General features: G+C 46.3%; 1 protein-coding gene across 5 annotated transcripts in view; it reads right to left on the minus strand.

Moving 5' to 3' along the window:
- Positions 1-4745: 4745 nt before the first annotated feature.
- UBE2V1 (ubiquitin conjugating enzyme E2 V1) overlaps positions 4746-12664 on the minus strand; it is a 30748-nt gene continuing 22829 nt past the window's right edge. For all 5 annotated transcript variants that reach the window (XM_012467439.2, XM_064382514.1, XM_012467441.2 and 2 more), the window contains 2 exons: positions 7712-7837; positions 4746-6527 (listed from right to left, as the gene is read on the minus strand). In XM_012467439.2, the coding sequence (XP_012322862.1) occupies positions 6381-6527; positions 7712-7837 (273 nt within the window). In that variant the 3' untranslated portion in view covers positions 4746-6380. The remainder of the gene's footprint in view (positions 6528-7711; positions 7838-12664) is intronic.

The raw sequence follows: 12664 nt of genomic DNA on the forward strand, positions 1-12664 counted from the left end.
ACTCTGAAATGGACATCTCCACATTTCTGGAATTGGAACGTTTCTTATGGTTATAGTGTCTTACACTTATAATTGGCAGCATTTTTCCGTTTTTTTTTTTTTTTTTTTTTTTAGATGGAGTCTTGCTTGGTAGCCCAGGCTGGAGTGCAGCAGCATAATCTCGGCTCACTGCAACCTCCACTTCCTGGGTTCAAACAGTTCTCCTGCCTCAGCCTCCTGAGTAGCTGGGATTATAGGTGTCCATGACCACACTTGGTAAAGATGGGATTTTGCCATGTTGGCCAGGCTGGTCTCGAACTCCTGACCTCAAGTGATCCACCCGCCTCGGCTTCCCAAAGTGCTGGGATTACAGAGTGAGCCACTGTGCCAAGCATTTTTTTCTTGATGGTATGGAAACCAATACTGCATCTTGCAGCAGGTTCAGAACCCCAAAGTTACCTGTGGGTCTGGTTCCCATGGGTCCCATAAACACAGGTGCTGCTGCCTGGGCTCTGAGCATGTCCCTGGGCAGAGCTGCCAGAACCACAGGCCTCCTAGAGGTCAAAGGGACACCATATTGACCATCTTGGGAGGACCAGGAGCAGCTGGTGGCAGAGGGTCATATATAGCAGTCTCATCAGTGGCCTGTGCTGCACATGGCTATGAACGAGTTTATGTTCTACATGGAGTAGGAGAGGTTTGTTTGTTGTTGGTTTTTTTTTTTCTTTGAGACAGGGTCTCACTCTGTCACCCAGGATGGAGTGCAGTGGCGTTATCACGACTCACTGCAGCCTCAACCTCCTGGACTCAGGTGATCCTCCCACCTCGGCCTCCTGAGTAGCTGGAACTACAGGCATGCGCCACCATGCCTGGCAAATTTTTAAAATTTTTTGTAAAGACAGGGTTTCACCATGTTGCCGTCTGGTCTCGAACTCATTAGCTCAATGGACCTGCCAGCCTCGGCCTCCCAAAATGCTAACATTTGTAATGTTAGCCACTGCCCCCGGCCAACTCTGTCAATTGACACATAAATATGGGGAGATTTCACATAAAAATCTGCATTCATAGCTTCCTTGGAAAATAAGAAATATCTGGCATTCACTCAGCCCATGTGCCCAGTACTTAGTAACACCTTCAAACTCACCTGTCCCCACCCACCTGTGTGACATCAGACACATCGGAACCCCAAAGATGTGGCCCATGCCTTATTCTCATGGTGACAGGGCAATGAGCAGCAACGAGGCAGCTCTAGCCTAAGGTCTCCCCTCTCCCAAGGTCACCTTGGCCCATGTGTGACAGCTGACTGCATCGAGCAGGTGACCTTGCACAGGTCTCACAAGGAAGTCTTTGAGGTTGATCTGTTATCATCTGGAGCTCAGAGCCCTGTACAATCCACCCACCCCAGCAGCTTGTTTTCTTGCTAACTGGAAAGAATGAAGCTTTCGTAAGCTGCTTTTTTTTTTTTTTTTTTTTTGAGATGGAGTTTTGCTCTTGTTGCCCAGGCTGAAGTACAGTAGCATGTTCCCAGGTTCAAGTGATTCTCCCACCTCAGCCTCCCGAGTAGCTGGGATTACAGGCATGCACCATCACACCTGACTAGTTTTTTTGTATTTATTTATTTATTTTTTTAAAGATGGGATTTCACCCTGATGGCCAGGCTGGTCTTGAACTCCTGACCTCAGGTGATTCACCCACCTTGGCCTCCCAAAGTGCTAGGATTACAAGCGTGAGCCACCGCGCCCGGCTGTTTTTTTGTATTTTTAATAGAGACAGGGTTTCTCCATGTTGGTCAAGGTGGTCTTAAACTCCCAATCTTAGGTGATCCACCCCTCTCTGCCTCCCAAAGTGCTGGGATTACAGGCACGAGCCACCGCGTCTGGCCTAAGCTGCCTCTTCTTAGAGGAATTTCCTCCTCTGCCGAGTAAGGAAATTCCTAGTGCTGTATCTTGAACTTTGCATGGGGCTCCTTGATGTGGGAGTGACATCAAGCAGGGAGAGGCCAAGAGAGGAAATGTGACTGTCCCCGGGCTCCCCAAGGTCTTCTGAGGGGACGTGCAAGAGACCAAGCAGGGATCCACAGGCTGGGTGGAAAGGGGCACAGAGGCAGGGGCCGCTCTGTTTATGTGACACCATCCACATCGTTATGCCACATCATGACTAAAGGTGCAGTGCAGGCAACAATGCTATCACCCAAAGGGCTCGAGAACTTTCCAGTGGAGAGGCAGCCCAAGGAACTGGTCCTCGCCCCTCACGAAGATCAGAGTCCATCAGAGATCCAGGGGAGCGGAGCCCCATGGCTGGCTTGCTGTTGTGGGTCAACCAGAGAGGTGCTTTCTACACCCGCTGCCTCTCCTGGCTTCGCCAGGTAGCGACAGATGACTCCCCACACTCCAAACTTCCACACAGCAAAAATTACCAGTGGACACATCCCCTCTGGTACCTAAACCTGGCAAGGGCTCGGGACTGGAGGTGTGACCCAGAGAAGCCACCTGGCAAAAGTGGTAACATCTGGTCGGGTGTGGTGGCTCACAGCACTTAGGGAGGCCGAGGCGGACAGATCACCTGAGGTCAGGAGTTCAAGACCAGCCTGGCCAACATGGAGAAACCCTGTCTCTACTAAAAATACAAAAAATTAATTTGGTGTGGTGGCGCATGCCTATAGTCGCAGCTACTCAGGAGGCTGAGGCAGGAAAATCTCTTGAACCTGGGAGGTGGAGGTTACAGTGGGCTAAGATCACGCCACTGCACTCCAACCTGGGTGACAGAGCAAGACTCCATGTCAAAAAAAAAAAAAAAAAAAAGGCAACATCTGAACCTCCCATAAGCACTTCCTGTGTGCCCTCAATTTAGGCCTAAACTCTGTCCATAAACTTCAGACCATCTGTAAACTCACCACCAAGGAAAAGCAAATGACGCAAACTTAGGACACAGTGCCCACAAGATCACAGATCCGAACGCTGTCTCAGAGGATTTGGAGTGTTAAAGTTTCACAGGCCTTAAGCCAGGTGCAGCCAACCTGCTAATAAGGTAAAAAGTGCACACCCTAGGATTTCAGACAGGATTTGTTTTCCTCTTGGGGTCACTCAGCACAGAAGATGCCACCTTTAGATTTAACCACAAATTTGTTCTGAGGTTTTCCGGCAGCATTTTGAAATTTTATTTTTTAGAGACAGGGTTTCCCGCTGTAACCCAGGCTGGATGCAGTGGCACCATCATGGCTCACTGCAGCCTCGACCTTCCAGATTCAAGTGATCCTCCCACCCCAGCCTCCTAAGCAGCAGGGACTACAGGCACGCACTACTATACTGGCTCATTTTTAAATTTTTTGGAGTCAGGGGTTTTCCTGTGTTGCTCAGGCTGGCCTCAAAACTCCTGGGCTCAAGTGATTCGGCCGCTTTGGCCTCCTAAGGTGTTAGGATTACAGGCATGGGCCACCATGTCTGACCTGCAATGATTTTGGAACCTCTCCTGTCCTTTTCCCTTGGGAGAGCTGACTGAGGATGAAGAACACACAGCTGCCCCTGGCCTGCATGGACTTTCAGAACAGTCTACTCCAGAGGATTCCAAAGACCATTGGCAGAAATCTGGGCAAGGCTTTCTGGAACGTGGCCTGTTGGGAAGAACCTGGCCCTTTCCTTACAGCCAACTCTTCTGACACCTGCGCTGGCCTCAACAGCCAGAGGGACTGGCCTGCTCCTGCCACCAAGGTTGCACCTGTGTGTAGCTGGGACCACAGCAGGAAGTTCAAGCTCTGGGTAAAAACGAGACACGTTCCCACTGCTTATGCAGTAGATGGTAGGTAAATCATTAATCATCAGATCAAAATTCGTTTCAAACATCAGAAATATATGTGACAATCCTATGATTTCTTTTTCTCTGAAAAGACTAAGTCAAGCCAATAAAGGGCTTCTAGTGGACATTTAATAGCCCAAGACCTATGAAGCTACTTAAACCAAAGGAAGAACCCTTTTTTAAACTACCATCTTGGGCCAGGCACGGTGGCTCATGCCTGTAATCCCAGCACTTTGGGAGGCCAAGGTGGGTGGAGTACCTGTGGTCAGGGGTTCGAGACCAGCCTGGCCAACACAGTGAAACCCTCATCTCTACTAAAAATACACAAAATTAGCTGGATGTGGTGGAGTGTGCCTGTAATTGCAGCTACTTGGGAGGCTAAGGCAGGAGAATTGCTTGAACTCACAAGGCGGAGGTTGCAGTGAGCCGAGATTGCACCACTGCACTCCAGCCTGGGCAACAAGAGCGAAACTCTGTCTCAAAACAAACAAACAACAACAAAAAACTACCGTCTTTAGGACAGGGGTTGGCAAACTATGATCCAGCGGCCAAATCTAGCCCCCGCCTGATTCTGTATGGCTTCTCGCATGAAGAATGATTTTTACAGATGAACATTTGCAAGAAACTTGATGACAGGGAACACTAATGAATTCCAATTAAACAAAATGTTATCTACTAAAAGAACTCCAGTCCTCACATTAGTGAGCCAGTTACATTACAAATAAACTCAACTCTAGTTTGAATTTCACCAACTAAAAATCTGGGGAAATCTGTTTTCTCTCAGCATATAAGTACTTACATAATGTCCTGAGATTTTGCCTCTTGGGTTGCAAAGCCTATGTATTTACTAATTTGGGCCCTTTTAGAAAAAGTTTGCCGATGACCCCTGCTTTAGGATGTCAACTTGAATCCCAAAGCATCCAAAACATTAAATTCTGTCCCTAAGATGCCAAGAGGAAGAAGAGCACAGCCTGTTAAATATTAACGCACACTTTTTTTTTATTATATTAAAATCAGGCAATGGTCTGACAATAAAAAGGCTGCTTATGGAATACTGTTATGTTAAACTTCACTTACAGGATGTTAAATCCTCAGAACTAAGGTTTTCTCCCGGAAAAAGATCAATGGAAACATCAATTGCTTTTCAGACTTGATAGTTGCTGCTTCAAAAGGTGGTTTTACACAAATACTAAATTAAAAAAAAAAAAACTTTAGTACACAATGAATTGCTTTTATTTCGGTATGCATCCACATTTCAGCATTTAGTGGTCCTGAACAGAAAGTGGAAAGACGCAGCAATTTGCCAGGAGGTCAAGCCCGCCAATTTCGGGGATCTGCTGTGCACACCGGGTTCTTTCTTAATCCCTGCTGAGGATCTTGAGAAGCAGCAGCACCAAAACCAAGGCATGCACCGGAGTCAAGGTTCTTTTTGTTCCAGTTGTCAGATTCCAAACTAGACCCCAATGGATTGCAAGGATGGCCAAATGAAAGCCCTGTTTAAAACTTCTTCAATTTTTAAAAGCAAAAGCAATTACAGGAAAGTAAAACAATTCAGAGGGATCATGTGTGCTTACAAGTGTCTTCATGTGGTCTTTCTCCGAGTTCAACCACCAAGGACTCTGAGAGCTGGCAGGTCTGAGTAACCCTGGTGACTATTCTTTTCACCTTATCAAAACCTGAGCTAAAAACAACGCATCAGCTGATGACAGCAGAGGGTGGCAGGGCTGAGGACCCAATATTCATTTCCCAGGCTGGTAGAGAGTGAAAAAGTATGGTTGTGAAACTAAACAAGGGAGGTCAGAGACTCTTTCCAACCTTACCTCATGGCTTCTGGCCAAAGCAAGGAAGTGTCATGGAAGGTGTTGGGTGGTGATGGTGCAAAAAGGAACTTCAGGAGGAGGGAAGAAAAAGCAGCACCCCTCGATAAAGGTGGGGGAGAAAGATATGGGGAAAGCCCTGAATTCCTCACCGAAGGCCAATCTCAGAGGGGAGCGGAGGGGTTACAATCTATGCTTCGGCCAAGGGCAGGAGTGGAGGAGTGTGGGGAGAGGATGATGGCTTGGAAGGGGCATCATTTAAGACTTAAAGAAACCAGGGGTGCAGGCAAAGCACCCAACACACCCAGCAGTAGTCCCACAGGCTGTGACCTGAAACCTTCACATCTACTCTAACAAGCCCTCCAGGCCAGAGGGCTGTTGTTGCAGGGAGGGTGGGAGGCAGGAGGGTAAGGGGAGAAGGCAGAGACCCCAGGCCGTGTAATCAGCAGCAAGGTGATTGTGTGATGTGTCTTTTCACAGTTGAGTTAGATGTGCCCCACCAGTTATGATGGGAATCAATTTAAATAGACTTTCTTGATCCCAGAAGTTCAACTACGTGGACAGTGGTTACACTTGACAGGATGATTTGTTATAGCACAACTTATATATTTCAAATGGACAAAAAGTTAGTATCATTTACAGTATCTTAAGATAAATTTCCTTTGAATGGGAGCTTCCTTTCCAGTACTTTGAGGTCTACAAGACGTATCTAGAAAATTTACTACTGTGGAAAATGAAGACTGCTTAAATCGAATGGGGGGGAAGGGAAGGGCCTGTGGTTTTTCTTTTTGATTAATTGCTGTAACACTGTCCTTCAGGCGGCTGAGGGAGTTTCATATTTTCTTTAGACATCATTAGGCGCCGAAGCTCTTGCAGGACAACTTTGATGCTATATGAATTTTGCCATTTTGCTAGCACTGATATGGCTCTTGGGTCCACCTACAACAAGGCAAACGAAAGCAAGTTACTCTCAGACACTCACACAAAATAGCTATATGCTGGGCTTAAGCTAAGGTTCAAATGGAGTAAGATGTACTTTTCAGGTTGAACCTGCTGCTGGTCATAACACCTGGCATGCGGAATACCTACCTGCACGAGTCCCTCCCTCCAGTCAGCCTGCCTTTCCCTTTTGTGCCCAGAACACTTACTATCTGGGATAAGGAAACAGTGGTACTCACACTTCGTGAGAATCAACCCAGCCCTACTTGGCTCCACAACAATGGCTGCTGCTGGGCTGGCTGCTATTGGGCTTAGGGCCTGTCCTCTCCACTGCACCCAGGTCAGGGGGTACAAATGTGCACATAGGACAGTATGGAGAGCAAAGGCAAAGGGTGGCCAGGACCCGCGCTCTAGTGACAAGGGCCTGCCACAGAGCCAGCATCTCTCAGGTTAGGGCAGCATTTCCCAAAATAAGTTCCCCAAAGCATGGGTTGAGCTCTGGGCTCAGGACTTCAGGTGGAACTCAGATTCAGGATTAAACACTAAACACACTGTAACGAGGCTCATCTCTTTTCAATTTTCCAGTCTTCAGAGTATCTCAAAGACGAAGGCCTGGCGTGATGTTAACGTGGAAGATCCCTTCAACACCTGCTCTCCCTTTGAACGGGAAAGCAGGCCTCAAAGGCTCAAAGCCTTTGGCAAACAACACATGGAGTAAAGAGGTATTAACATTGCTCTGGTTTTGTAATATTTACTGTGCCATTATTGCTCAATTATGACAACTGAGACAGGTTTTCCATTTATGATAGTAAAAATAAAAAGGCAAGGCCATTAAAGGAAAAAAAAATTAGGCCCAGAGGGTAAAGGTATAGCCCTGGGCAAGATCTTTCACGTGTGCCTCAGTTTCCTCATCTGTACCTCATAGGGTGATGTGACGACTGAAAAAGCTCATATCTCAAAGCGACCAGCACAGAGCTAGCCCAGGGTAAGTGCTGTGTGAGTGACCGTCAGATATAACTGGGAAACAGGCCCCACCCCAAATCTGGGCTGCTATGCACAGTGATAGTTTATCGTCAAATAACCAAAGAACATATGGAACCGGGCCCAGTCCAAAAGCTCCTGATGTTAAGGACAAAGCAATCGTCAACCCCAAGGAACAAGTGGGGGCAGAAAAAACAACTTACCACTCCATTAGAACTATTAACTCCATTCATATTAATTTTTGTTACAAATCTTACAAAGGGGGGTGCTTCTGGGTATTTAGGTCCACATTCTATTTTAAGGCTGTATATTCGGTTTTCATAAATTGTCTGGAAAAAAAGGGTACAGAGATGTCACGCAGTTACAAACAAAGAATTCAAAAAGGCAGAGCTTGTGAAACCCCATGATATATCTCCTTCCAGCATGGAGTCTACTTGTTCTGTGGTGGGTCAGCAGTTCTATGCTAGTTCCTATACTAGTTCCTATGACTTCCAGGCCTTGGGGGAATAAAAAGAAGATGGAACATTTAAGCAAGTACCAATCAAGTTTTAAGTTAGTATTAAGTCTAATAATCAGAGGGACCCGTCTCTATGTTAATTTCTCTACCTTGCAGTCCTTCTCTGGGGAATGGTAAGAGACATTCTCTATCCTAGGAAGCCATGCTAAATGTCTACTCACCAGGATCATCAGCCAATCAAATACCACTATGTGCAAAGCACAGAACAGGCCACTGTTTTAGAGAACCTCAAAATTAAGACAAGATGAGGGAGGGGTGCAGACCCAGAGCTGCCTCCCCCTTCTCCATCACTCTGGGGTTAGGCATTGTGTAAGGGATTTCAACTGGGGTGTTCCATCCCTCCCTGCAGTCTTTTTTTTTTTTTTTTTTTCTGTAGTCTGACCTGAGAGATTACTGGCATTCAGTGGGTGAGGCGGCACAGGGAACAGTCCTTCTTAAAAGGCTATCTGTGCCTTTGTTGAGAAACAGTGAAAAATTCCAACTCCCTATGCCAATAACCTCTTCGCCGTACTGTCTATCCAATGAGCAGTGAGACGTGCTCTGTTGCCCAGCCGTTCCTTCTGCTTGGAGCGCCCTGCCCCCACCTGAAATGCCTTGCAACCCTGAAGACCCAGCTCAAACACCACCTAGTGTCCCTAGCTTTCTGTCCCATGTGAAGTCATACTGCTATTACATGTGAAGACCACACTGAAGGGTGATGTCTCCCCGTTAAGAGTAGCCCTCTCAACGGCAGGGGCTCACCCTCCTGCGGGTTCCTCTCAGGCATCAGTGCCCTCTCCTCAGTAAAGGAGTCTTGTGCTGCACAAGTAATTGCACCTGTGTAAACAGCGGCATCTAGTGGTCTTTGGGGAGAATAAATCAGAGGATGTGATTTAAACCCTTGCTTAATTCAGAAGGCATTCATAATATACCCATAGAAACTTTTCTTGTCCACAGGGATCCCAAACTATAACCAAACCAAAACTGTGGATTTCCACCTACCCTCAACCTGCCCTCTTCTTCCTCAGTAAGTGACATCAGCATTTACCCAGTTAGCTAAAGCAAAAACCTAGCAGGCATTCAATTCCCTTTTCCCTTACCCTCCACCACCTCCCAATGGTCAGAAGGTCCCACTGCTTCAACCTCCAAAAGATACCCGGTATCACTCCACTTTCCTCCACCACCGTCACCTCTTCTGAACTCCCCCAAGACTCTTTCTCTCTTGCTTCCGGCACAGCAGCCAGACTGACCTATTAAAAACAGGAAGCTGTCTCTGTTGGCTTAACCCTCTGCTGGCTCCTAGTGACCTGAAGAGGAAGCTGAAGTTTCCAGACTGACCGGGCCAGCCTCACCTCCTCTCCTTTCACTCTTCTCCCTCCCCTGCCCGCCATTCCTCTTCAACCTTGCCAAGTTCTCCACTGTGGAGCTCTCACACCAGCTGCTCCCCATCGGAAGTCCTCCCGGTCCCCTCAGCCCCTCCCAACTGAGGCTCAGTCATGAATCAGACCCCCTCACTAAACACAGAAAAAGGAGGGTGGGGGCCTTGACAGGGACCCTCAACTGAATTGATACTCAAATGTTTATTGAATAAATTTTTCTCTTTACATTTTTATATTATAAAATAAACACTTCATTGCAATTAAGGCGTTTCCTTAAAGAAAAAAAAAGAGAAAGAAACAGAATAAGTAGGAAGCAAATAAGGGCATGACTCACATACCGATTTATGGAAAATGTGATAAGAGATCCATCCGCAGAACCTATCATAGTCTCCATCAACTACATACTCAGTGAGTATCTGTTGACTGATGGATCCCAAATGGAGCAAAATCGTGCTCCCTGGTTTTGTCACACAGTTCAAGGATGAAATTTCCTACATTAAAAAGTCTCTTCTGAGGGGCATGGACTCATGGTAATTACCAAACTTAGTCTTAAAATCTTTGGTGGCCGGGCGCGGTGGCTCAAGCCTGTAATCCCAGCACTTTGGGAGGCCGAGGCGGGTGGATCACGAGGTCAAGAGATCGAGACCATCCTGGTCAACATGGTGAAACCCCGTCTCTACTAATACAAAAAAAAAAATTAGCTGGGCACGGTGGCGCGTGCCTGTAATCCCAGCTACTCAGGAGGCTGAGGCAGGAGAATTGCCTGAACCCAGGAGGCGGAGATTGCGGTGAGCCGAGATCGCGCCATTGCGCTCCAGCCTGGGTATCAAGAGCGAAACTCCGTCTCAAAAAAAAAAAAAAAAAAAAATCTTTGGTAACACATTTTGGAGGCTGGCATGTTTTACAGCTTATCAGTGCTGATGAGATTTCACTGTTCATTCTATCTATTAATAACAGTGTCAGGCCGGGCGTGGTGGCTCACACCTTAATTCCAGCACTTTGGGAGGCCAAGACGGGTGGATCACTGGAGGTCAGGAGTTCAAGACCAGCTTGACCAACATGGTGAAACCCTGTCTCTACTAAAATACAAAAATTAGCCGGTGTGGTGGCACATGCCTGTAATCCCAGCTACTCAGGAGGCTGAGGCAGAATTGCTTGAACCCGGCAGGCGGAGGTTGCAGTGAGCCGAGATTGCACCATTGCACTCCAGCCTGGGCGACAGAGCGAGACTCCGTCTCAAACAAAAATTAAAAAAAAAAAAAAATGGCTAAGTAGGTAGACAGCTTAGTAAGAGGATTCTGATTATTACATAGGTTAAGTCTTAACATTACTGTTGACATTTAAAGACATCCATGGCATGACTAATTTCTTAAGAAGAAAAAAGAACTACCAAATTTCTCACCACTGATGTTCATCTGGTAATTTCACTGGAACACTGTAAAATAAAAGCCTCAAGTCAAGTGATCACACACACCTGAAGGGTCATTTAAAAGCCTCTAGCTAAGACCACACATAGTGGCTCACGCCTGTAATCCCAGCACTTTGGGAGGCTGAGGCAGGTGGATAACCTGAGGTCAGGAGTTCGAGATATGCCTGGCCAACATGGTGAAACCCTTTCTCTACTCAAAATACAAAAATTAGCTGGGTGTGGAAGCATGCGCCTGTAATCCCAGCTACCAGGGAAGGCTGAAACAGGAGAATTGCTTGAACCTGGGAGGTAGAAGTTACAGTGAGCTGAGATCGTGCCACTGCACTCCAGCCTGGGGTGGCAGAGTGAGACTTCATCTCAAAAAAATGAGCCCCAAGCTAGACTTAATAGAAAACAGAGTTTCTGGTTTTTTTTTTTCCCTTTTATTTTGTTCATGAGTGCTCCAGGGACCTGCTAAAAAGGTTTCAGCAAAGGAAATGTGCCTGAAGGTGCATTGCTGGAACATTCTGTGTCTGTGAGGAATATTGCTCTTAAGATTCATTATTTGATCATGAAACAAACACTTTCCACTTTGTTGATATGGCTCATGCTTTGTGGGGCCATTTGGCAGTGCTCATCAACATGTGAAATGGGCATGCTCAGACCAGCAGGCCCCCTTCTAGCAATTTCCTTCAGAGAGACGCATACTTGTGCACAAAATGTGAAGCATTGTCTGCAATAACAAAAATAACTACAATCTAAACATCTACTCGGAAAGGACTATCTGAACATGGCATGTTCATATAATCCGGAGACTTTGTAGCCTCCTCAAAGGCCGACGGACGCTCCTCAGGCACAAAGACACTGGGAAGGACTGGAGAACACAGCACCAGGTACAGACTGTGCATTGCAGCATATGCATAACCTATAAAAGCAGACATACGCTTTCTTCCAATTCTGGATGTATTTGTGTGCACACAAGCTATTTCGTCCATTAGCCACAGCAGGCCCAGAGCCTAGAGATTACAAACTTTTCCAGGGCCAAATGTATACATATGAGATAACCCCAGTCTAATCATTAAAAAAAAAAAAAGACAAATTCCAGTAGACAGCCATTTTACAAAATACCTGACCAGTACTACTCAAAACAGCCGAGGGCATCAAAAACAAGAAAAACCTGAGAAATGTCATTGCCACAAGGAGCCAGAGATATGATGACTAAGTGTAACATGGTATCTTGGGTGGGATTCTGGAACAAAAAACAGACATAAGTGAAAACTAAGAACACCTGAATAAAGTATGGACTTACGTTAATAAGAACGTATCAATATTGGTTTATTGCTTGTGACAAATGTACCATACTAACATAAGATGCTAGTGACAGGGAAAGTGGTGGTGGGGTGTGGTATATGGGGAATTTCCTGTACTACCTTTGCAACTTTTCTATAAGCCTGTGAGTTAGAAAATAAAATTTGTTTTAAAGATGTGTGATCTAGGCTAGGCACGGTGGCTCACGCCTATAATCTCAGCACTTTGGGAGGCCAAGACAGGAGGACTGTGTGAGCCCAGGAGTTCGAGACCAGTCTGGGCAACAAAGTGAGACCTCATCTCTACAAAAAGTAAAAAAAATTAGCCAGGTGTGGTGGTGCGCCTGTGGTCTTGGCTACTTGGGAGGCTGAGGCAGGAGGATTACTTGAGCCCAGGAAGTCAAGGCTGCAGTGAGCTGTGATTGTGTCACTACACACACACAGAAGTATGAGATATGAGAAAAGGTATAAGGTATTAATTACAAAAATATGCAAAGAAAATTACAAAATCTAAACATACAAAAAGGAAACATTAGGTCAACTAGTCATCTGCTACTCAGTTCAAA

This window comes from Aotus nancymaae, unplaced genomic scaffold, assembly GCF_030222135.1.
Source record: "Aotus nancymaae isolate 86718 unplaced genomic scaffold, 86718_ANA_hifiasm-v0.15.2.pri h1tg000029l, whole genome shotgun sequence".
Lineage (NCBI taxonomy): Eukaryota > Metazoa > Chordata > Mammalia > Primates > Aotidae > Aotus > Aotus nancymaae.